Source organism: Amblyraja radiata, chromosome 5 (genome assembly GCF_010909765.2).
Source record: "Amblyraja radiata isolate CabotCenter1 chromosome 5, sAmbRad1.1.pri, whole genome shotgun sequence".
Classification (NCBI taxonomy): domain Eukaryota; kingdom Metazoa; phylum Chordata; class Chondrichthyes; order Rajiformes; family Rajidae; genus Amblyraja; species Amblyraja radiata.
The window spans coordinates 39,109,947-39,137,098 of record NC_045960.1 but is presented as its reverse complement, the minus strand read 5'-3'; the positions used below and the strand labels follow the sequence as shown (position 1 = coordinate 39,137,098).

General features: G+C 43.7%; 1 protein-coding gene across 1 annotated transcript in view; it reads left to right on the top strand.

Moving 5' to 3' along the window:
- The window catches only part of klhl32 (kelch like family member 32), a 152,618-nt gene that overhangs the window by 31,690 nt on the left and 93,776 nt on the right, over positions 1–27,152 (top strand). The window contains exon 3 of the mRNA XM_033021048.1: positions 22,074–22,172. Coding sequence (XP_032876939.1) covers positions 22,074–22,172 — 99 coding nt within the window. The remainder of the gene's footprint in view (positions 1–22,073; positions 22,173–27,152) is intronic.

Genomic DNA, 27,152 nt, shown 5'->3' with positions numbered 1-27,152 from the left:
GCAACACCTCATACTCATTTGGATTAAACTACATCTGCCCATGTATGTAACTGATCTTTTATCTCACTGGTGGACCCAGAGGCCATTCGGACTGTAAACTCCGATCTCACCAGGGACTAACTTTACTGAATGTTTTTCCTTCCAATATTTAATATGTAAAAGGATATGTGTGTGTTTATGATTGTGTTTATAGTTTGTTTGGTTGTTTGTTTGTTTGTTTGTCTTTTTGCACAAAGTCCGCGAGCATTGCCACTTTCATTTCACTGCACATCTCGTATGTGTATGTGACGAATAAACTTGACTTGACTTGACTTGACAAAAATGCTGGAGAATCACAGCGGGTGAGGCAGCATCTCTGGAGAGAAGGAATAGGCGATGTTTCGGGTCGAGACCCTCCTTCAGACTATCTCACTATATTTTGACACCCTCCATCACTATCTGCAACTCTACCAATTTTGGTGTTATCTGCAAAATTACTAACCAGCCTATTGACATTTAAGTTCAATTTTTTTATAATTCATCTTAATGTTCTGGATCAGCCTTTCTTGGGGGACTTTACCAAAAGCCTTCCTAAAATCCATATGAACGTTGTCCACTGCCTTACCCTCATCAATCCTTTTTTCACCTCCTCAAAAAAAACTCGACCAAATTAGTAAGAATGGAATGGGATGGATGGAATGGAATATTTTATTGTCACATGAGACCAGGCACAGTGAAATTCTTTGCTTGCATACCCAATGTATACAAATAGCGGCCACCTACGGCGGGACAAATTTAAAAAGCATGCCGGCTCCTCTTGTTCTCCCCCCCCCCCCCCCCCCCCCCCCCCCGCACAGCAGTTCCCCGACGCCGGGTCCTCCATTGTTTATCCCTCCCATCTCACCCCCCCCCCTCATTGCGGTTCCCCCCACGCTCTCATCGACTGCCGACCGCAGACATGACCTGCCCAGGCCAAAATTGTCCCAAATGTAAGTAAATGCTATCCTGAAGATTCCAGTCCAATATCTTCCCTACCACTGACATGAGATTCGCCGGCCTATAATTTCCTGGACTGTCTCTACGTCTCATGTCACAAAGGAACAATACAAGCCACTCTCCAGTCCTCCAGGACCTAGCCTGTGATTAGACAGGATACAAAGATCTGAATTTCAAGGCTTCTTCAATCTCCTCTCTTGTCCCTCACAGTAACCTGGGATAGATCCCATCAGGCCCTGGGAATTTATGGCATGTGATGTTATCATATGTGTTAAATTTAGACTCACTTAGATGGGTGTTGAATGTACATCAGAAGGTGTGATGAATGGTGCTCATTTAGCTGAAATCCAATTGTCTGTTGAAATTCTTTTGCAAAATGGGAGAGATTTACATTTCGTATTGTTCTTATTGGTAATTTATTAAAGTGCTCTACTTCATGGCGCTGAGGCTCCTTGCTCTTTTTCGTTTAACACTGATTGCTGTCATCAATCTGTTTACAGTTGATTGCAGGTCACTCTGACATTTGATGTGTGAGGACAATAAACTTATTTGCTTATTTCAGGAACGGATTAACACAGATGGAGGAGATAAAGGCAGCCACTTCCCAAGCTCTCTTTGCCCAGGCCCCAGCATGTTTACAGCTCAGTCTTCCGGACTTCCGAAGTGATGGCGGACAGCTTGAACACATTCAAAAGGGGGCCAGTCAGATCAAAAGAGCTGCCTTTTAAAATAGTGAGGAATCCTAGCCTTGAAGGTTTCAAGCTTTGCTGAGACCATTCTGCAATAGCAGTCTGAAGAAGGGTATCGACCCGAACCTTCACCTATCCTTTTTCTCCAAAGATGCTGCCTGACCCGCTGAGTTACTCCAGCACTTTGTGTTTACTTCTGCACTTTGTGTTTACTTCCTTTGAGTTCTCTTTCATGTTGGCTAGATGGGTCCAGTACAGATGCTGCCATCTATAGGTGGGGTCCGGTGCTGGCGAAAGTTTAGGTAGCACTCAGTCCAGCCTCCTGATTTCACCTGCAATGATCGTGGGTGGTCTACTCTGGGTAATACTCTGACCTTTGCACTATTTGCTAACTTATTTTGGAAAGTCATAATAAATAGCTATCTCTTGCCGTTTGTTTTCCCTGGTCAGTTTTGGGACTGTGGTTTCTGTGATTATGTACTAGTCACTTAGATATGACTAAGCAGCACAGAACCTTAAGCTTTGAATTAAATCAGACGCTATCAAAGGACAGATAGCAGCTTGGCTGGATGGCAGAAGGCAAGGAGTGGCAATAAAGGGGACTTTTACTGGTTGGCGGCCAGTGAATAGCGGAGTACCGCAGGGGTCTGTGCTGGGGCCGCTACTCCTTACGTTGTATATTAATGATTTGTACGAGGGGATTGAAGTCTTTGTGAGCAAGTTTGCGGATGATACGAAAATAAGTGGAGGGGCAGGTAGTGCGGAGAAAGCAAGGACTCTGCAGAAGGACTTAGACTGATTGAAAGAGTGGGCAGAGAAGTGGCAGATGAAAGCGGCAAAGCAAAGTGTGGAGTCATGCATTTTACTAGTAGGAATAAAGGTGTAGACTATTTTCTAAATCTTGAGAGAATCCAGAAGTCAGAGGTGCAAAGGGAATGCTGGTGCAGGATTCCCAAAAAGTTAATCTGCAAGTCGAATCAGTAGTAAAGAAAGCAAACTCAATGCTAGCATTTATTTCAAGAGGGCTTGTATACAAAAACAGGGATGTAATGCTGAGGTTGTATAAGGCGCTGGTAAGGCCGCATTTGGAATATTGTGAGCAATTTTGGGCACCATATCTGAGGAAGGATGTGCTGGCTCTGGAGAGCGTCCAAAGGAGGTTTACAAGAATGATCCCAGGAATGAGTAGGTTAACCTATGATGAGTGTTTGTCGCCACTGGGCCTGTACTCACTGGTGTTTAGAAGAATGATGGGGGACCTTATTGAAACATACAGAATAATGAAAGGCTTGGATAGAGTGGATGTGGGGAGCATGTTCCCACGTGGGAGAGTCTAGGACTCGAGATCATAGCCTCAGAATTAAAGGACATTCTTTTAGGAAAGAGATGAGGAGAAAATTCTTTAGTGATTCTGTGGAATTCTTTGCCATAGAAGGCTGTGGAGGCCAAGTCAGTGGATATTTTTAAGGCAGAGATAGATACAGTGCCCTCCATAATGTTTGGGACAAAGACCAATCATTTATTTGTTTGCCTCTACTCCACAACTTGGGAATTGTAATATAAATAAAATCACATGTGGTTAAAATGCACATTGTCAGATTTTAAAAGAGTCCATTTTTATACATTTTGGTTTCACCATGTGGAAATTACAGCAGTGTTTATAAATAGTCCCCCCCCCCCCCCCCCCCCATTTCAGGGCACCATAATGTTTGGGACACAGCAATGTAATGTAAATGAAAGTAGTCATGTTTAGAATTTTGTTGCATATCCTTTGCATGCAATGACTGCTTGAAGTCTGTGATTCGTGGACATCACCAGTTGCTGGGTGTCTTCTCTGGTGATGCTCTGCCAGGCCTGTATTGCAGCCATCTTTAGCTCATGCTTGTTTTGGGGGTTAGTCCCCTTCAGTTTTCTCTTCAGCATATAAAAGGCATGCTCAATTAGGTTCATATCGGGTGATTGACTTGACCACTCAAGAATTAACCATTTTTTAGCTTTGAAAAACTCCTTTGTTGCTTTAGCAGTATGTTTGGGATCATTGTCTTGCTGTGACAACTAGTTGTGAGGCATTTGTTTAAACATGAACAGATAGGACGTTTCTATACACTTCAGAATGAATTATGCTACTACCATCAGCAGTTGTATCATCAATGACGATAAGTGAGCCAGTACCTTCAGTAGCCATACATGCCCAGGCCATAACACCCCCACCACCGTGTTTCTTGGACAGTTCCTTCTGTCCTCTATACTTAGCTCTTGCCATCACTCTGATATGTTAATCTTCATCTCATCTGTTCATAAGACCTTTTTCCAGAACTGTGGTTGCTCTTTTAAATACTTCATGGCAAACTGAAACCTGGCCATCCTATTTTGGCGGCTAACCGGTGGTTTGCATCTTGCAGTGTAGCTTCTGTATATCTGTTCATGAAGTCTTTTGTGGACAGTGGTCATTGATAAATCCACACATGACTCTTGAAGTGTTTCTGATCTGTCGGACAGGTGTTTGGGAATTTTTCTTTATTATAGAGAGAATTCTTCTGTCATCAGCTGTGGAAGTCTTCCTTGGCTTGCCAGTCCCTTTGTGATTAGTAAGCTCACCAGTGCTCTCTTTTTAATGATGTTCCAAACAATTGATTTTGGTAAGCCTAAGGTTACTGGACAGCAACCTTGACATGGAGGAGAGGCTTGTGTACTCCAGTGATCCTGAGAGCTATGCCGGATGGGGTTTCATATCCCTGGCAGGTTCAACCAAACCGGGCAGGTCTCGGGTGAGGAGGCAGACAAAGCAGTCCCTGGTCCTCCAGGTTGGGGGTTGGGCGTGGAGTTAACTACCCCACCCTGGAAATGAGTTACACAAAATTTGACGAATGAAACCCAAATTACACACTTTGTTGAAGAAGGTGCCCCAGCGATGGGGAACATGATGCTTCCAGCCAAACCCGCAAGGGCGCTGGGAAGCTGACACACCCACTGATGCCCAAGAAAACCATCCTTGTGGGGACGGAACATCCGAACCATGTTCCAGGCTGGCAAGGCTGCCACAATTGCCAACAAAATGGTGCCCTACAATCTCTTAGTCCTGGGCTTGGCTGAAACAAGATGGACACAGTCAGGGAAGATCAAATTGGTCAGCGGGCAGTCCATTATCTACTCTGGACAGGAAGAGTAGGGAGCGAAGCATACAGAGGGAGTGGCCATCATGATGATGAAGGATACTAGAAAGGCTCTAACGGCATCAGCTCTCGCCTCATCTCCGCAACATTCAAAACCAACAACAAGAGAGTGAAAGCCCACATAATCCAATGTTATGCACCCACCAACAATGCACAGGATGAGGTCAAAGGCAGGTTCTATGACAGCTTGAACCACGTACTTGGTAGTAATGGAGGCAGAGACCACATTATCCTGATGGGTGATTTTAACGCTAAGGTTGGAGGCCAAAACGAGGGATATGAGGCAGTAATGGGAAAGCATGGAGTGGGGAAAATGAATGAAAATGGTGAGAGGTTTGCTGAGACCTGCGTTAACAATAACCTGTTGAATGGGGGAAGTGTATTCCCTCATAAAACAATCTACAAAACAAATTGGGTGTCATCAGATCATCAGATCATCAGATCATGTCACAGAAAATCAAATTGACCACATTTGTATCTGTAAAAATTTCAGAAGGTCCATGGAAGATGCCAGAACAAGAAGAGGAGCAGACGCAGCTTCAGACCACCACCTCCTGGTAGAGAAATTCAAGCTGAGGCTGAAGAGACGCCACCAGGCCAAAAGCCAAGGAGCTAAATACAACATTGAATACCTCAGCAGTGCTCAAGTGGTGAAGTAGTTCAAGGATACCCTCTCAAGGGAAAACACAGAGCTACAGCGGAGTAGGAAGGAAGGAAGGATAGACAATTAATGAGGAGTGGGAACACCTAAAAGCTGCTTGGAGCTCAACCAGTGAGGAGACCATGGGGAGAAGGACCCAAAAGCACAAAGAGTGGATGACATCAGAAACCCTCAACACAGTCCAACAGAGGAGAAAGTTAAAGGAGAAAGTAAACAACTCAAGAACAAGACTGAAAAGGCTTTGGCCCAAAAGGAGTACAACAGTTGCCACAAAGAAGTGTGAAAGAACATCAGGGGGGACAAGAGAACACAGGTGGAGAGGCTAGCCAAAGAGGCAGAAATGGTGGCGACTCAAGGGAAAATGAGGTAGTTATATACCATCACAAGGAAATTGTCTGGGACATATCTGCGTAGGTAGATCTAAACCAATTACAGACAAGAACGGCCAACTGCTTTTAACCCAGGATGCACAGCTCGACAGATGGGTAGAACATTTCGAAGAAGTCCTAAACAGGCCACCACTGGCTGTACAGACACAGATTCCCAAAGACAGGATACCACTACAAATTAAGTGTGACAGATCAACAAAATCAGAAATTAAGGCTGCAATCAAGCAACAGAAAACTGCTTTCCACCTGAAGCTCTGAAAGTAGATATAGACTCGTCAACAGACATGCTCTATGGGTTCTTTGGGAGAATTTGGTAAGAGGAAAAGACATCCACAGAATGGGCAGAGGGATACATCGTGAAACTGCCAAAAAAAGTGACCTAAAAAAAACGACAACTACCGAGGGATCACTTTACCTTCTGAACCCAGTAAAATTCTCAGCCGGGTCATCCTCAACCGTCTTCAGGAAGCTGTAATGGAATTCAGTGGGAACAGCTAGATGATCTTGACTTTGCAGACGACATAGCTCTCCTTTCACACACACAGATACAAATGCAGGAGAAGACGGACAGACTCTCACAAACTGCAACAAAACTTGGTCTTACACCTAATACAGTAAAGACGCAGGTGATGAGGATCCACTCCAAAACCGGCAACCCTATCCTTATGCCCCTGTCCCACTTAGGAAACCTGAATGGAAATCTCTGGAGGATTTGCGCCCCACCCAAGGTTTCCTTCGGGTTCCCGGAGGTTCCCTGAGGTTTTTGTCAGTCTCCCTACCTGCTTCCACTACCTGCAACCTCCGGCAACCACCTACAACCTCCGGGAACCGCACGGAAACCTTGGGTGGGGCCCAAAGTCTCCAGAGGTTTCCGTTCAGGTTTCCTAAGTGGGACAGGGGCATTATGCACAGCACTGCTCTAGAGGAGGTAGAAACATTCACGTACCTAGGCAGTGTTGTGGATATCACCGGAGGGGCAGAGGCAGACATAAAAAGTAGAATCAATAAGGCCAGGGTGGTGTTTAACGTGCTCAGGAAGAGCTCAAAACACATCTCAATCAACACCAAAAATACACAACTTTAACTCAAATGTGAAACAGGTAATGTTGTATGGATCAGAGACATGGAAAACAACAAAACACGCTACAAACAGGCTGCAAACATTCATTAACACCTGCCTTGGTTGAATACTTAACATCTGGTGGAGAGATAAAGTAAGCAATGTGGACCTGTCGAAAAGAACAAGCCAGGAACCCATTGACTTCCAAATTCGAGGCAGAAAATGGAGTTGGATTGGACACACCCTCAGGAAACCTGCCACAAACATCACCCGGCAAGCCCTGAAATGGCACCCCCAAGGAAAAAGGAAGAGAGGTCGCCCCAGGAACAGCTGGGGAAGAGGTGTTCAGACAGAAATGTCTGAGAGTGAGCTCAACTAGGGAGATCTCGAAAGAACTGCCAACAACCGAGTGAGGTGGAGGACATTTGTCAATGGCCTATGCTCCCCAGAGGAGCAAAGGGAAGAAGAAGAAGAAGAAGAAGAAGAAGGTTTGGCTGATGTCTCTAACAGTTTTATTCTTGTTTCTCGGTCTCATAATGGCTTCTTTGACTTTCATTGGCACGGCCAGGAAGCAAGCGGGCAAGATCATCTTTGACCCCTCTCACCCTGGCCACAAACTCTTTGAATCACTTCCCTCTGGAAGACGACTCCGGACTGCCAAAGCTGCCACAGCCAGACATAAAAACAATTTAATCCACGAGTAGTTGCTCTACTCAACAGCCAAAAATGCTTGATCAATGGTGTTTTATCATTAATGTTTTATTATTATTAATGTTTAGTGTTTGTGAGTCATTCGTAACTGTCACTGTATGTCATGTTGTTACTTGTGGACGGAGCACCAAGGCAAATTCCTTGTATGTGAATACCTGGCCAATAAACGTACTTACTTACTTAACTTTGATCCTCATATTCTTCTTGCGTTTGAGGCAGCAGAGGTCTGCAGCAGGGTGATGCCATCCGGTTCGACATCCATAGGTGCCTGTCCTAAAAAGGGCACATGCTCTGGGTCGGCGCCAAGCTGTAGCGCTGCTGCAGTCTCTGTTTGTTGTCATTCGCCTGACTGAGTTCAGTTGACAGGGCTCACCACGGGGAGGTCGACAACGTGAGCCCCAGTCCTCATGTTGATAAACAGCAATAAAAGTTTCCAAAGGTGATGGAAAGACCAGAGGAAAGACTAGGTGCTGACTAGGCATACCTGCATTAAGGAGGCAATTAAACACACCTGAGCAATTACAAACTCCTGTGAAGCCATGTGTCCCAAACATTATGGTGCCCTGAAATGGGGGGGGGGGTGGGGGGGGGGACGGACTATGTATAAACACTGCTGTAATTTCTACATGGTGAAACCAAAATGTATAAAAATGGCCTTTAATAAAATCTGAGGTAGACAAAAATGCTGGAGAATCTCGGCAGGTGAGGCAGCATCCATGGAGCGAAGGAATAGGTGATGTTTTGCGTTGAGAAAATCTGACAGTGCACTTTAACCACATGTGATTTTTTTCTATTACAAATCTCAAATTGTGGAGTACAGAGGCAAATAAATAAATGATGGGTCTTTGTCCCAAACATTATGGAGGGCACTGTAGGTTTGGGTCAGAGGTTATGGGGAGAAGGCAGCAGAATGGGATTAGGAGGGAGAGATAGATCAGCCATGATTGAATGGCGGAGTAGACTTGATGGGCCAAATGTCCTAATGCTACTCCTGTCACTTAACATCTTATGACATTACACTGTTTGATGGGGATGATGTAACATCGGGTTCAATACATAATAATCCAGACCCATCAGAGTGAATAAAATGAAAGCTAAAACATTTATTTTTGTATTATAAGAAAACGCAGAATGAATGCTTTCTATAGACAACTGTATTGATCAAATTTGTTTTTATTCCAGTCAAAGCTAAAGAACAAACTGTTTCTATCTTGCTGCTTCCTTTTAACATTGAGAAGCCCAGATCAACCACATTTACCATGAATCCAAACTGGCAGCCTTGTTCTGTGAAACTGCAGAGCAAGATCAATAGATGTCTGAACTCTCTTTATCCTTAAAGGTTGCTGCCTTAAACATTGTGTTGGATTGAATGGTTTGCCAGGAGGTAGGTTTGTGAGGGAAGTTAAAGGATGATTGAAGAACGAGTCATAGAATTATTTTTGGGCTATAAAAGCAGTTGCTTTCAACAAAAAGGCCAAGAAAGATCGCAAAGTAGAAATGATGGTGATTATTTAGATCTTTCAGTTCTTGCTGCAGCACAGTGGAATGCCCCCTCCATCTTCGATGCTAATTGTCACTTGCATGACTCAGGAACTTTTACCTCCCTACTCCAGGTATTAATTACTGGTTATGTGAACGGGGCTCTCAGAGTTTACTCTGAATCGGTATTTTTTTTAATACATTTTACTGATATCCTTTTAAGTTGCGTGTTAAAAGCTGTTCTCAAAATTAACAGTTTCTAAACCAGTTGCTACTTCATTTCTCTAGGTTCAGTTTAAAACTTCTTCCCTAGGGTGCTTCAGAGGTTAAGATGTTTCTTTTGTGGTCTCAACCATTTGCAGCCTTATTTAGTTCTTTGAATGCAACTGTTGTCCTGTGTGTAATTCATGAATGCTTTGCCACACGTTACTTTTCCATGCGCTGAAAGATAGACCCTTTAATGTGTTGGCATTCATCTAGCTAAAACACTACTTGAGCTGAAATCCATCTCGCAACCTACCTCAATCGATCGCATAAATTATTCCATCCATTATTTAATTCAAAGTCACAATCTACAGGGACGCCTAGCATAACATCTCTTTTTCCATGTTTAAGAAAGAACTGCAGTTGCTGGAAAAATCGAAGGTAGACAAAAATGCTGGAGAAACTCAGCGAATGAGGCAGCATCTATGGAGTGAAGGAAGCCCTCTGGAAACCAGTCCCTTCAGCCAACAAAACCCATACTAGTGCTCCAGAAAGCACCCCCCCCCCCCCCCCCCCCCGGCCAGCAATATTGGAATTGGTGGAGAGGTGGAATATTGCGTTGGGAGACCAGCCCTCCCATGTGATGCTGGGACCCAACAGGTCCTACTTAGTCTAGTATCTAGTATATTACTAAAACTCGTGTTTGTTTGTATATATATATTTGTTTTTTCCCGAAACTCCGCAACAATTTTAGTCCCACATTACTCACCATTGTCCAGCGATGTACATTAGCCACGTTTCATTCAGATTGATGTTATATTTGACAAGTTATTGACATTTAAAACTTAAATTAACTTGAAACAGCGCCCCACTTGCCGGCTGCAACTGCAACTGTTGGGGGAGGCCCATCAGCCACTTCACAATTGAAAATGGCGCTGGTGACGAAAAATGACTCCGTCTCCCCACGTGTGCTCAGTGGGCCTGGTATCTGCACTTGCGCAGTTGGGGCCTTTGCCGATTTTCAGATCACCATTTATTTTTTTTCCCCCACATGTACTTGCCTGGCCTCACAACAGGGACTCAATGGCTCCACGGATAAGTTTTGTTGTATTTTACAAATGGCTCCACGGGTCCTCTATTCACTTTCTCAACGTTAACTTAATTTCTGCCGTCAATGGCACAACTTTGAACACAGCAGTCGTGCCTGTGCAGTGCGGGCCCATCAGCTGCTCTTGCGCAGTTTGGAGGAATATTGCGTTCGGGGAACGGGACCCAACGGGTCTGCACTTGGTCTAGTATATATTGTAAATAACTGGGTTCCCAGCAATGGGCCTTGCGGTACCCCACTTTATACACAATGTTAAAAAGTTTTGGAAAAAGAATAATACAAACCAAATTATTAAATTAAATCACTAATGAAATTAACTGTAAAAAAATATCTGGAGACAGGGTAACCCTGGAGAGAAAAAAAATGTTTCAACTCTTCAGAAATTGTATTGTAATCCACAAGCCTAGCCTATACAGATCCCCCCTGCCCTCTAGCCTATACACATAATTGATTCGACTATTGTAAGAATATTGTGTTGAAGTTAATTTGGGGCTGTTCAGGATGGCTGATATGTGATGCTGTAGATTTATTTATGTGAACTGCACCATCTAATAGAACGGAAGAAACATAAATGTGGTTCTATTCTTTGTGGAAATGGATAATGGTTTAGAAACATAGAAACATAGAAATTAGGTGCAGGAGTAGGCCATTCGGCCCTTCGAGCCTGCACCGCCATTAATATGATCATGGCTGATCATCCAACTCAGTATCCCGTACCTGCCTTCTCTCCATACCCTCTGATCCCCTTAGCCACAAGGGCCACATCTAACTCCCTCTTAAATATAGCCAATGAACTGGCCTCAACTACCCTCTGTGGCAGAGAGTTCCAGAGATTCACCACTCTCTGTGTGAAAAAAGTTTTTCTCATCTCGGTTTTAAAGGATTTCCCCCTTATCCTTAAGCTGTGACCCCTTGTCCTGGACTTCCCCAACATCGGGAACAATCTTCCTGCATCTAGCCTGCCCAACCCCTTAAGAATTTTGTAAGTTTCTATAAGATCCCCTCTCAATCGCCTAAATTCTAGAGAGTATAAACCAAGTCTATCCAGTCTTTCTTCATAAGACAGTCCTGACATCCCAGGAATCAGTCTGGTGAACCTTCTCTGCACTCCCTCTATGGCAATAATGTCCTTCCTCAGATTTGGAGACCAAAACTGTACGCAATACTCCAGGTGTGGTATCACCAAGACCCTGTACAACTGCAGTAGAACCTCCCTGCTCCTATACTCAAATCCTTTTGCTATGAAAGCTAACATACCATTCGCTTTCTTCACTGCCTGCTGCACCTGCATGCCTACTTTCAATGACTGGTGTACCATGACACCCAGGTCTCGCTGCATCTCCCCTTTTCCTAATCGCCCACCATTTAGATAATAGTCTGCTTTACTGTTTTTGCCACCAAAATGGATAACCTCACATTTATCCACATTATACTGCATCTGCCAAACATTTGCCCACTCACCCAGCCTATCCAAGTCACCTTGCAGTCTCCTAGCATCCTCCTCACAGCTAACACTGCCCCCCAGCTTAGTGTCATCCGCAAACTTGGAGATATTGCCTTCAATTCCCTCATCCAGATCATTAATATATATTGTAAATAGCTGGGGTCCCAGCACTGAGCCTTGCGGTACCCCACTAGTCACTGCCCGCCATTGTGAAAAGGACCCGTTTACTCCTACTCTTTGCTTCCTGTTTGCCAGCCAGTTCTCTATCCACATCAATACTGAACCCCCAATGCCGTGTGCTTTAAGTTTGTATACTAATCTCTTATGTGGGACCTTGTCGAAAGCCTTCTGGAAGTCTAGATACACCACATCCACTGGTTCTCCCCTATCCACGCTACTAGTTACATCCTCGAAAAATTCTATAAGATTCGTCAGACATGATTTACCTTTCGTAAATCCATGCTGACTTTGTCCAATGATTTCACCACTTTCCAAATGTGCTGCTATCCCATCTTTAATAACTGACTCTAGCAGTTTCCCCACTACCGATGTTAGACTAACTGGTCTGTAATTCCCCGTTTTCTCTCTCCCTCCCTTCTTAAAAAGTGGGGTTACGTTTGCTACCCGCCAATCCTCAGGAACTACTCCAGAATCTAAAGAGTTTTGAAAGATTATTACTAATGCATCCACTATTTCTGGAGCTACTTCCTTAAGTATTCTGGGATGCAGCCTATCTGGCCCTGGGGATTTATCGGCCTTTAATCCATTCAATTTACCCAACACCACTTCCCGACTAACCTGGATTTCACTCAATTCCTCCAACTCCTTTGACCCGCGGTCCCCTGCTATTTCCGGCAGATTATTTATGTCTTCCTTAGTGAAGACGGAACCAAAGTAGTTATTCAATTGGTCCGCCATATCCTTGTTCCCCATGATCAACTCGCCTGTTTCTGACTGCAAGGGACCTACATTTGTTTTAACTAATCACTTTCTTTTCACATATCTATAAAAACCTTTGCAGTCAGTTTTTATGTTCCCTGCCAGTTTTCTTTCATAATATATTTTTCCTTTCCTAATTAAGCCCTTTGTCCTCCTCTGCTGGTCTCTGAATTTCTCCCAGTCCTCTGGTATGCTGCTTTTTCTGGCTAATTTGTACGCATCATCCTTCGCTTTGATACTATCCCTGATTTCCCTTGTTATCCACGGATGCACTACCTTCCCTGATTTATTCTTTTGCCAAACTGGGATGAACAATCTTTGTAGTTCATCCATGCAGTCTTTAAATGTCTTCCATTGCATATCCACCGTCAACCCTTTTAGAATTAATTGCCAGTCAATCTTGGCCAATTCACGTCTCATACCCTCAAAGTTACCTTTCTTTAAGTTCAGAACCATTGTTTCTGAATTAACAATGTCACTCTCCATCCTAATGAAGAACTCAACCATATTATGGTCACTCTTGCCCAAGGGGGCACGTACAACAAGACTGCTAACTAACTCTTCCTCATTACTGAATACCCAGTCTAAAATGGCCTGCTCTCTCGTTGGTTCCTCTACATGTTGATTTAGATAACTATCCCGCATACATTCCAAGAAATCCTCTTCCGCAGCACCCCTGCCAATTTGATTCACCCAATCTATATGTAGATTGAAGTCACCCATTATAACTGTTTTGCCTTTGTCGCACGCATTTCTAATTTCCTGTTTGATACCATCTCCAACTGCACTACTACTGCTAGGTGGCCTGTACACAACGCCCACCAGCGTTTTCTGCCCCTTAGTGTTTCGCAGCTCTACCCATACCGATTCCACATCCTCCAAACTAACGTCCTTCCTTTCCATTGCGTTAATCTCCTCTCTAACCAGCAACGCTACCCCACCTCCTTTTCCTTTCTCTCTATCCCTCCTGAATATTGAATATCCCTGGATGTTCAGCTCCCAGCCTTGGTCACCCTGGAGCCATGTCTCCGTGATCCCAACTATATCATAATCATTAATGGCTATCTGCACGTTCAACTCATCCACCTTATTACGAATACTCCTTGCATTGAGACACAAAGCCTTCAGTTTGTACAAAGATTATATTGTACTTCCTCCTCTTGGGAGTCAACATGACATAGCAACTATATTCAATCAATCCTCCTGTTTGAAATAGCTGAAGAATAAACGGGAGCAATCCATTGGAATGAGATGTGCATGGCCAGTTTATGACTGGGGAGATGAGGCTGGGGAGGACACCAGGGAAATGGCTCCTCTAAGCAAAAAGAACATTGTAGACAGTAGAAGTAAAATTAAGTACAGTTCAATGTTTTCTAATTTTTGGATAACAACCAAAACATAAGTGACTTGTTCATTGATCTAATATAATTTTGTGTAGTTTGCATTTTACGTCACTCCAAACTATTAAGATAAATTAGGGTTTGCAGAAAATTCTCCCGCTATCCATGAATCTTTATCAATCTCGCTGTTCTTGTGATTTTCTGTTCTTGTTATTATATTTATTTTTTGTGTACTTTAATCTTTTTGAAGGTTCAGCAAAATAGTAAGAATTGTCAATGTTATTTTAAAGCATTGACTTGGTATTCTTCCCACTTCTGCCACCAGGTGGTGGTCCTGGGGAAGCTCGAGGTTCCCGGGTATTTAAACTAACACAAATAGAAGAAAGAGCTAAAAAAAAAGGGTATTTTGCTTTTCAGACTCTCTCAATAAAGATGAATATTAAAAGTCACACTGTTTGTCACATCTGCCCTTATTTTCTCCATGTCATTATTCATTTAATCTGCATCCTTTGTTTGCTTAAACAGCCCTTGATTATCCTTTTCACCAGCTTGAACTACAGCTGCTCCTCGACCTACGATGGGGTTACGTTCCGATAAACCCATCGTAAATTGTAAATATCGTAAGTTGAAAATGCATTTAATACAATTTGATCACGTGATCGAAAGTGACGTGCGGCTCGCTGCCGTTGCCCAGCCTTTGCACCATCATAAAGTCAAAATATCGTGTCATCGTAAATCGGGGAGCATCTGTGTTTGCTCACTCCACCACCACACACTGTGGCTGCAATGTTTTAAATCTACAAAATACATTTGCCAAAACTACTCTGATGGCACTTTTCATCCTTATGTTCCCTACCACTAAGAAGAACAGACACATGGGACCACTATCTCCTGTTCTAAGATGCACACCATCCTGATTTAGAAGTATATTGCTACTCCTTCACCATTCTGTGTCCAGATGCTGCAACACCTTCTCAATAATAATATTTTATCACATGATTTTATCACAATAATAAGATTTTAAAAATTGAATTATGTCAAGAAGGCAACTCCCCATAATCTTCCTGTTTAAACAAAAATGCTCTTTAGAAATCATTTATTGACTTCAACACTGATTTGTGAAAGAAAGCAGTGGACGTGAAATTTTCAAGGTAAATTATTTGTTTCATACTGCCCTTTCGTTCTTTTGTCGTAACCTTAAGTTCACTGAGCTTTTCGAACAACTGGTGAGTGATTATTCATGTGATCATAATCCAGTAAAATTTGAGCATCCCAACACTAGTTAGTCTCGCTGATCACTGAAGATCACTGAAGATTCGGATGATAATTTTCCAGTGAAATGTTGCTGATCACGCAGATTTTCCCTCGCTTTTGCATTGTAAAATCCCAAACTGTAAACAACACCCTAACTTCAGCATCAGCTAATTTAGTTGTTTACTCTGAATTGCACATAGATCGCCATCTGCACATTCACACACTTCAGATGAATTTAATTTGCACATTTTAAATTTCATTTCATTTTAATGATTTCCATCTTATTTGCATTCAAATCAAGTGTTAACCTGCTCACCCTCCTTTTAGCTCAGGCCTTCAAGTTCCTGTAACATCCTTGTAAATGGCCCCTCCTCTTGGAGAACCAGAACTTAATATCACACACCATTTCTGATTTTATTACTTCCGACTCTCTGCCCACTAAAGCCTCCAACCTTAACGTTCCCCAGCCCGTTTTTATCTTCTCCCCAAAATCCATAATCAGAACTGTCCTGGCAGATCCATTGTTTCTGCTTGATCATGTCCAACCAAATTAATTTCCACATAGTTCAACTCCATTCTATCCCCCCCCTGGTCCAATCCCTCCCTACCTATGTCCAAGAAACCTCACATGCTCTTTGTCTCTTCAATTACTTCTGTTTTCCAGGCCCCGACTCCCTCATCTTTACCATGGATGTCCAGTCACTCTACACCTCCATCCCCCACCAGGAAGGTCTTAAAGCCCTCCGTTTCTTCCTCGACCGAGGAAGCAGCCAATTTCCGTCTACCAATACTCTCCGCCACCTAGCAGAGCTGGTCCTTACCCTCAACAACTTCTTCGACTCCTCCCACTTCCTCCAAATCCAAGGCGTATCTATGGGCACTCGCATGGGCACCAGCCATGCCCGCCACTTTGTAGGGTACGTCGAACTATCACTGTTCCAGGCATACATTGGCCCTATCCCCGAACTCTACCTCCGCTACATTGACGACTGCATCGGTGCTGCCTCCTGCACCCATACAGAACTCACCGACTTCATCAACTTCACCACTAATTTCCATCCTGCACTCAAATTCACTTGGACCATCTCCGACATCTCCCTACCGTTTCTGGAACTCACCGTCCCCATCACAGGAGACAGACTATTGACCGACATCTACTATAAACCTACTGACTCCCATAGCTATCTAGACTACATTTCTTCCCACCCTGCTACCTGTAAAGACTCTATCCCCTACTCCCAATTCCTCTGTCTACGCCGCATCTACACCCAGGATGAGGTTTTCCATACTGAATCATCGGAGATGTCCTCATTCTTTAGGAAATGGGGGTTCCCCTCTTACATTATAGATGAGGCTCACACTAGGGTCTCCTCGATATCCCTCAGCTCTGCTCTTTCTCCCCCTCCCCCCATTCTACCTGCGACACGACTTTCAAGGACCTCTGCTCTACGACACTCCCCATGGCCAGAGTCCCCCTTGTCTTCACCATCCACCCCATCAGCCATCGCACACAGCATATCATCCTCCAACGTTTTCGCCACCTCCAACGAGATCCCACTATTGGCCACATCTTCACATCTCCACCCCTTTCTGCTTTCCGCAGAGACCGTTCCCTTCGTAACTCCCTGGTCAACTCATCCCTTCACACCCAAACCACCCAATCCCCAGGTACTTACCACTGCAACCGCAGTAGATGCAACACCTGTTCCTTTGTCTCCCTCCTCAACTCCATCCAAGGACCCCAACAGTCTTTTCAGGTGAGGCAGAGGTTCACTTGCACCTCTTCCAACCTCATCTACTGTATCGATATTCCAGGTGTCAACTGCTGTACATCGGCGAGACCAAGCGCAGGCTCGGCGATTGTTTCGGTGAACACCTCCGTTCAGTCCGCGTTAACCTACCTGATCTTCCGGTTGCTCAGCACTTTAACTCCCCCTCCCATTCCCAATCTGACCTTTCTGTCCTGGGCCTCCTCCATTGTCCTAGTGAGGCCCAGCGCAAATTGGAGGAACAGCACCTCATATTTTGCTTGGGTAGCTTACACCCCAGCGGTATGAACATTGACTTCTCTAACTTCAAATAGTCCTTGCTTTCCCTCTTTCACCATCCCCTCCCCCTTCTCAGTTCTCCCACTAGTCTTACTGTCTTCCATTACATTCTATCTCTGTCCTGCCCACTCCCCTGACATCAGTCTGAAGAAGGGTCTCAACCCGAAACGTCACCCATTCCTTCTCTCCAGAGATGCTGCCTGTCCCGCTGAGTTACTCCAGCATTTTTGTGTCTATCCTTGTAAATCGTCTCTGCAGTCTTTCCAGCTTAACAACATCCTTTCTATAGCAGGGTGACCAAAACGGAATACAATACTCCAAATCCAGGCTCACTAATATCTTATACAACTGTAACAGACTTTATATACAATATCTTGACTGCTGAAGGCCAACGTAACAAAAGCCTTCTTGACCACTCTCTCTTCCTGCGACACGACTTTCAAGGACCTCTGCTCTACGACACTCCCCATGGCCCTGCCTTTCACTGTAAATCTCCTGCCGTGGTTTGATTTCCTAAAATGCAACACCTAGCATTTATCTGCATTAAGCTCTCTTGCCCAGCTGATCAAGATCCTGCTGTAATCATCTTTGCTATCTACGGTACTACCTGCTTTATGTATTATCTGCAAATTTACTAATCACGCCTTCTACATCCTCACCCAAATCATTAATATAAACCCCAAACAGCAATATCCCCTGCACCAATTTCTGAGGCACACCATTATTCCGACAGAACTTTTTTTTTGATTCCGATTCCTATATCTGCAGTGTCTTGTACCTCCATACTTCTTTTGTTTTCAGGTCAATTTCATTTGCAGAACCCCAGCATCTGCTCTACATATTATGCACCTTTCCTTTAAGAAATGCTTACTCACTTTAACGCAGTGCCAACTAGGAATTATGAACGACAAGTTAGCCTTTGTTGTTTGGATGTGGTGGCTGCATACGTACCTCATACTAAGCAAGCAGCGCTAAATTGGCTTGCTGCCGGAATTCCTCCAAACACAGGTTCACCAGTTGCTGAAATTCCTGCCCATTTCTTGGGGTTATCCAATTTATAGGCCAGTCAGTATCTTTTGCTGCTTGCCTATAATCAGATGTGTGGGATAATTTTCTTTTCTGGATTTGATTTATTCAACATTGGTGTGAAATGATGACGTTTAATGTCCATATCAAGAGTGAGCTAACAGCTACGTGCACTCGACAGTCAATGAGCAATAGCTGTTTTTTTGTTTTTTTTAGCATCTTTTGGTGAATCCTTGATTTTGTATTGAATATTCTCATTGTTGTTTCATCTCTCCTGGCATTTACAACTGTGGTTCTTTTGAGAACAGTACATGAGCATGGTTGATAAGAGTGAAGAATGAGCTGAGAGTACTGTAATGTAGATCAACGAAAGGGAGCTATTTCTAACTCTTTTAGAGTGTGGCAATTCACCTGAGGAATCTTTTATAATTATCTGCTGCTTTAATGGTTCTTGACTTCTGAACAAGCTTAAAAAGAGATTTTACTATTTCTATGCAGTTATCAACTATCTCCAAAGTAGGATTCTGATTGCTCTGTAGGCAGCATTTGTTGCCTTTAGCTGAGGTCAATACCTTTCTGTCCTCCTGAGACTTATTTCCCTCCAGTCTGTGAAAGTATTTTTGTTTTACAGTGATTTGTTCCTGTACCTAATTGGATTACTGCTTGGCTTTGCTTCACCATATGTGTGACCTTTTATCCCTGGGGACAGCTGTGATTTTACATTGCATCTGAATGGTTTAAAAAGTATTCAATTTCTCTTTTATTTTGTTAACGTTTATGCTGAATAGAGTTGTAATAGAGCTATGATTCGGATCAATGAGCATCGCAATAAAATAACTGATGTACGGAGAAAAAGGGGATAAAGTGTTCCTGCAGGCAGTTTAGGGGGAGTGAGAGATTAAAGCCCCTGTCCCACTTAGGAAACCTGAACGGAAGCCTCTGGTGACCTTGCGCCCCACCCAAGGTTTCTGTGAGGTTCACGGAGGTTTTGGTCACTCTCCCTAATGGTCGAAAGTGGTTTCCACGTAGTCGAGGCTTCTTCTATGTTCCTTCGATTATTTCAACAAAATCAAAACCGACCTCGACTAAAAGTAGGTTGCCGTTTTAAAAATCGTTAATTTTTTAATCGAAGCCGGTTGCGATGCTAGTCGAAGGTGGTCACGGGAGGTTGAAGGTAGTGGAAGGTCAGACCTCCCGGGTGGAAAAAAACTGGGTGAAAAAAAGGTTAATATTAACATAAGCATGTGACCTCTTGTCACTCCTGGGCGTGCTCAATCATAGTTGCAGAGTTCTTTTTAGCCGAGGAAAGTTGTAGAAGTGATAGTTCCCAAAAGGCAGACTCGCAGGGGTTGGGCACAACCCTCCAAAAAGCCTGCTATGCATGTGCCGCACACCTAGGAGGAGGAGTGGCAGAATGACATGCCACAGGAGGAGGTAGCCCTGCATGACAGAAGCAAAAGGGCTGCTGCTGACAGCAGTAGATGTACTTTTAGTAACATCCACCTAACTTGTTCCTTCCCTGCTCTCATGGTTCAGAATGATTTTTTTTTTAAACCTGGGAGACTTTTATTGTAAGAAAAAAACCCATTCATGACATCATTTCATCACGTGATCAACTGAGCTGTAACCAGTCGACGCTGGTCTTTGTTGGTTTTCAGTTTGGTTGTATAAGGTTGAAGGGGGTGTTCAATCGCGGACCAATTTAACGAAGCCAGTTTTCAAATTAGTCGAAGGAGGTTGCTGTCGGTCGAAGGAGGTTTTCTTCATAGTCGAAGAAGGTTTCCAACATATGCGTGGGAGGTGGTAGGAGGTTGCAGGTCACCTCGACCTTGATTTTTTTTTGGGTGGGGCGCAAGGTCACCAGAGGTTTCCGTTCAGGTTTCTTAAGTGGGACAGGGGCTTAAGAAACAGGACCTCAAAGATGCAACCTGTGGATTGCACTTTCAACCACGTGCTAGTGAGTATTAGAACACCATGTTAGACACCATGGGATAGCATGGATGGTATGACTGATGAGGTGGCGCAGACTTTGCCATCTTGAGCACAGAGGCCGGTTGCGAGCTAGATGGGGCAAGTACAATCTGGATGGCTTTCTCTTCAAGAGCTGGAACGTGTCTTTGTAGGAGGCTTGCACGTGCTTTTAGACAGATTCAAACTAGTCTGAAGAAGGGTCTCAACCCGAAATGTCACCCATTCCTTCTCTCCAGAGATGCTGCCTGTCCCGCTGAGTTCAGCTTTTTGAGTCTATCTTCAAACTATGAGAAAGTACAAGAAAGTCTAAAATGGGCTTACAGTTGATGGAGAAAAAGGCACAAACTGCTGGAGCAACTCAGCGGATCAGGAGGTGTATGTGAACTCGAGTAGCATATTAACCAAATGAGCTGCACTTATGATGTTGTGACAATAACAGATACCTAGCTAAAACAGCAAATATAACATAAAAAAAGTAAGTCTGGAAAAATCTCAGCAGGCCAAACAATATCTACGGAAGAGAAATGGGTGCACAGGGCATAGTCTCCAAATTTGCCAAGGACATGTAACTTTGATGCATGGCGAAACAGTTTAGTTTAGAGATACAGCATGAAAATGGCCCAACGAGTCCAGTCCTACCACGATCACCCCTACACTTATTCTATGTTATGCCAGAGAGCAGATTAGTAATACATTTCATGTAGTCAATGGAACAGCAATTGGGTGGCAAATGAAATGTTACATTTTGGTTGGAAGAATGGGAAGATCCAACCAAAACCAGAGGGCACAAAAGGTGTACAAGAATGACAATCTGGAAGTACACAGTAAATGGTCTGGACCGAGAGTATTATATAGCAGAGACCAAGGGGTACAGATGCACAGTTCCCACAAAGTACAAAACAAGTAGATTGAAGGTGATGTGATAGAGAGCATGGTTGGCATGGGCTGATTAGGAAGAAATCTGATAGTTTCCATGTTTTATGACTTTTGTATAATTCAATGATAGTGATAGTGCAGATTGCTTGCATGTTCCTGGGCTTGATAAAGAAAGGTATAAAATACAAGAGAAAGGGAATGATGACAAACCTGGTTTGATCACATTTGCAGAATTGTGTCCAATATGGATTCCATTGTTCAGAAAGGATGTCAAGGGATCAGATAGGATATAAAAAAGATTTACTGAAATGATTTCTGATATTAGGAGCTTTTGTTATGTGCACAGACTGGAGATCCTGGGGTCGTTCTCTTTGGAATAGAATAGGGTGGAAAAAAATCTGATGGGAGTTATTTATTTTAAAAAAAGGTAGACGGGGAGAAACTATTGCCTTTGAAGGTCAAGAAGCAGGGGTATGGAATGAAGATATTTGACAAATGTCATTGAGGAAAATAATTTTTACAGTGAGTAGTTAGGATCAGGAAGGCACTGCCGGGGCTAGTCATGGAGACTACCGATGTGTACATCTGAAAGGAAAGAGTTTGCAGATTGTGGAAAGGGGTTGGGAAGTGGATGATTGCACCTTCGTACTGCTGTTGTGGATTCAACATGGTAGATGACCTCCTGTGATTAGCAAAATATAAACACCAGAATTGTTTAATTTTCAGATCTTACTGGAACCGAGTATAATCCAAGACGTGCTTGCTGCAGGAAGTCACCTTCAATTACTGGAGCTCCTGAAACTCTGTTCTCACTACCTAATCCAGGTGAGCTGTTACTTACTTTCATTACACTGGGCTGCTGCATTTGAAATCACACTGCACAAAAAGATGAAGTTGGATATTCTTTTGTGCAGAAAGTGCTAAACAATTTGAGAGGGTGTGCATTATAGAAGATGGTGGAAGCAAATGTTATGTTCTGTTGTTCTCTCAAAAATAAATCTAATTTAACACTAAAGAAGATATAGGGTACATAGCAGAATATTCATGGATGGGAGCAGCTAAGCAATGCACTTGGCCAGCTGAATTAAAAAAAAAAATCCCTATTTAACTGCATGAAAACATATGCATTGGCTATAGCAATTCCATTAATAGGCATTGAATGGGCAAAGAGAGTGTTGGAATGTGGTCAAAGGAACAACATGACATACCGTGACTGTTACGAACGACTCAGAAAACACTAAACGTTAATAATAATAAAACATTAATGATAAAACACCATTGATCAAGCATGTGAACCAACAAAATACCAGATCAAAGGGAGGCTACAGATTTTTGGCTGTTGAGTAGTGCAACTACTCATGGATAAAAACAGTTTTTGTGTCTGGCTGTGGCAGCTTTGACAGTCCGGAGTCAACTTCCAGAGGGAAGTGATTCAAAAAGTTTGTGGCCAGGGTGAGAGGGGTCAGAGATGATCTTGCCCGCTCGCTTCCTGGCCCTTGCAGTGTACAGTTCATCAATGGAGGGAAGGTTGCAGCCAATAACCTTCTCTGCTGATCGGACGATTCTTTGCAGCCTCCAGGTGTTGTGCTTGGTGGCTGAGCCAAACCAGACCATGATGGAGAAGGTGAGAACAGACTCTACGATGGCTGTGTAAAATTGGACCATCATTGCCTGTAGCAGATTGTGCTTCCTCAGCTGCCGCAGGAAGTACATCCTCTGTTGCGCTCCCGTCCCTCCAGTCACCGTGCTTCACGCACACAGCCCCGGCTCCCCCCCTCTCTCTACCCGGGGAGACGCGGTGAACAATACAGGGAGTGCCGGACCGAGGGTTGGAGCAACGTTTACAAACCTCGGCCTCAGCTCACACCCGTCCGCCCGGTCCCCGGCATCCGCTTCTGCTGCCGGCCCTCTCCTTCCCTTCTCTCCTCCCCTATCCCTCCCTTCCCTCCCTCCCTTCTGTCCTTCCCTCCCTCCTTCCTCTCTCTCTTTTCCCATCTTCTACACTCACTTCTTTCTCTTCTTCCTTCCCTCCCTCCCTTCTTTCTCTACTTCTCTCACTCCCTTCTTTCTCTACTTCCCTCACTCCCTTCTCTCTCACACACACACACACACTCACACACACACACACACACACACACACACACACACACACACACACACACACACACACACCACCCCCCCCCCCCCCCTTAGGAGGGGCAGAAGCCCGAAATGTTATGCCTGGATTGGTTTTTCGCCAATAGTTATTGGTTTTCCACGATCTAGTGAATCAAATAACTTTTTTTTCCATTTCACCGTCACTAAAACAAGTGGTATTGTAACTATGTACTTTTCAGAGGTGATCTACACATTTTGTTTTTTACTTGTAGGCTTACATGTGTGCAATTTTATCTTGAAACCTAGTTTAGATCTGTTTGGTCCATTGACTCACATGCACTTTTTAAGAGCACATTTTGATTACTTTCCATTCTACCATAGAGATATAAAGTCTATAATGGAGTTTATTTATATTTCTATGATTTTACAGACCTTGGCTGGGAACCTGGGGCTCACCAAAATTGTTCCCAATTGGGCCGTGCACCTCCTAAGGCCGGCCCTGTCTATGACACTCTGACTCTATTCCTGACATTTGCCTTGCAGTCAGCAGAAGCGGTTAGAGATAACAGGAGATGAGTCACTCACTGCAGGGGTGAATCATGGCAGAGGCTACCATGAATATCAAGGATTTAACATTTTGAAAGGCTGAGTAACAATGATTAAATCAAACAATTGGCAAATTATTTCGGAAAGATTTGACCAGACAATCCCATTGGTATAATTAATCTTTTGCAATCTCTAAAAATAAATGTGTTCATTTTCTACCAAGTTCAAAGATTTTGCAGCATTCTCAACTCAAATCAAACATGTCTGGAGTGCTGGATGATGCAGGAACCAATTGGTGACCTCCATGCTGTGGTACTGGGTGGTCACTTTGAACCAGGCCCAGAAACCTTCACTGGGAGCGCGTCTTGCACAACATGATTCTTACATCAACACAAAACGTACAAAATTCTTAAGGGGTTGGACAGGCTAGATGCAGGAAGATTGTTCCCGATGTTGGGGAAGTCCAGGACAAGGGGTCACAGCTTAAGGATAAGAGGGTAAATCCTTTAGGACCGAGATGAGAAAAAATTTTTCACACAGAGAGTGGTGAATCTCTGGAACTCTCTGCCACAGAAGGTAGTTGAGGCCAGTTCATTGGCTATATTTAAGAGGGAGTTAGATGTGGTCCTTGTGGCTAAAGGGATCAGGGGGTATGGAGAGAAGGCAGGTACGGGATACTGAGTTGGATGATCAGCCATGATCATATTGAATGGCTGGTGCAGGCTCGAAGGGCCGAATGGCCTACTCCTGCACCTATTTTCTATGTTTCTATGTTTCTATGATCCATCTGTTGGAAATATCCCTCTGTGCCTCTTCACTTGGGAATACGGACTGATCCTGCACACTCTTATTTCTAGCCCTTATTTGCCAGCTGGTTATGTCATGGCAGTCCATTCTGTCATCTGGCAGCGAGGAGGGTCTCCAATGGAGGTCTCTCTGTGGAGAAGTCCTCCCCTTATACATCAGGGTGGAGAGTGTTGCACAGAGCAGTGCCGTGCAACTGAAGTTTTAAGTTGGTTTATTGATCCCAGCCCACTTTTCATTCCTGTGGCCTGGAATTGTCTGTGTTTCATCTGGATCGTGAATGGGAGAGGTGAGAAGGGTGGGGGACTTGGCTGTAGAACCTTGTTGCTGGTGTACTGCTGGACCTGGCCACGGTGAGCATTGGCGGGTGCAGTTAGCGTAGCGGTCCATGGAGGGGGGGGGGGACTACCTGAGCTGACTGCCTTACCCTTAGCCAAGCTAATGCCCATGCCTTGATGTCCACAGAGGGAGATAACAATGTCCACTGGCTCTCTGGAGGCCTTCGGGACCTGTGGTTACCATAGGCACTGGAGTGCATCCTGGACAAAAAATGGTGATATTTTATTGGTGACTTTCTTATCAGTAGGGAGGAGGATAGTCCTTCATAGTTCTGTCTGGGTTCCTTCATAGTTCTGTCTAGGTTCTTATCTGTTGCAATCTTGAGATTACAGCTGCTCTTTGTCACTGTATTTAGCAGGCAAGTTTTCCAAAGGTTAACAAACAATAGTGCAATAATAACAATAATAGTCTGTGTGATTCAGAGCTTATTTGAGGTTGTAGTGTTTAATAGCCTAATGGCTATAGGGAAGATGCTAGACCTGAGCGTTACGGTTTTCAGGCCTCTGTACCTTCTTCCCGATGGCAGGGGTGAAATGAGTGTGTGACCAGGATGGTGTGGGTCTCTGCTGATGCTGGGCTGCCTTTTTGAGGCAGCGACTCCAGTTAATCCCTTCAATCGTGTGGAGGTCAGAACCCGTAATGGACTAGGCAGTGTTCACAACTTTTTGCTGTCTTCTTCATTCCTAGTCATTCAAGTTGCCGAACCAGGCCGTGATGCAACCAGTCAATACGCTCTCCTCGGTACACCTGTAGTCAATATGCAAGAAAATAATTTTTTCAATTAACCAACTTCTTCCATTTTGCCCTTTGTTTGGTGGTTTAGACCACTCTCAACTCAATGAATCGATAGCTGACCATCCTGGTAATTAATTTGTAACCGTGTGCATTTTTCTCTCATGTTCTTTTTTTGTTCTTAATTTCCTGCATTTTGATGTTGGTCCTTCTCATGATGTGTTCAAACCATTGTACCTTTCCTCATCTTATCTATTTGGCATGTTATGTTAGTACCCACCACCAGACTCAGGAACAGCTTCTTCCCCTTCATTATCAGGCTTCTGAACAGCCCTTTCACAGGCTCAGGTATTAGACGGTTCACCTCTCCCCCCCCCCCCCCCCCTTCCACCTAATTGCAGACATTGGACTTGTCTCTCGAACTGGTGCACGACAATGTTGAAAACTATATTCTGCACCTTGTATCTTTCACTTTGCTCTACCTTTTGTGCTTGAGTTTGCCTTCATTGTATTTATATACAGTACCATCTGTTTTAATTGGACAGCAAACTGAACAAAGCCGTTTTACTGTACCTTGATACACATGATAATAATAAACCTAAGCCTATGTCTGTAATGTTTTAGCGCTTCTTCCCCATGGCAAATCACAAATTTTATTCCCAATACATTCGAAACGAATGACCAGAAAGCTACTAACAACTATAAAACACTTTCATTTAATGTTTCCCATTTGGTTTAATTGAAAATTATTCAGTCAATTCTTTCCATGCATGCTAAATTTTTAGAAATGTGAAAATGTGATCATTTACAACGAGTTTAAGTAAATGACAGTCACACATACCTGTAATTCTAATAAGCCTGGGCAATTTTCCTGAAGTGCTTCTGCCTGTCAGACAGTAATATTCTGAAATCAGAAAGCAGCATTGGCTGGGTTAAGACAGAAGGGAATGAATCCACTGTCCCAGGGAAAATGGCTCTGGGATTGCTGCATATGCAAATGTACTCATAGAATTGAAGTAGGGAAGCTGACCTTGGTGGGTTCTGCAAGGTCAGCTAATTTTAATAAATTACACATGCTCATTGCACAGCTTGGGACTTGTACAGGGGTGTAATGAATTGGGGCCTGCCTAATCGGGATTATACATTTCTTAAAGGACTGCTGTTTGCAATGAAAGATATTTAAAGATAAGTCATTGCATTTGAGCAATATATATATTGGAGCATCTTTGCAGGCATTGAAATAACCATAAACATTTTCGGCCTTGGTGAAAATTGTAAGGTTTAGGC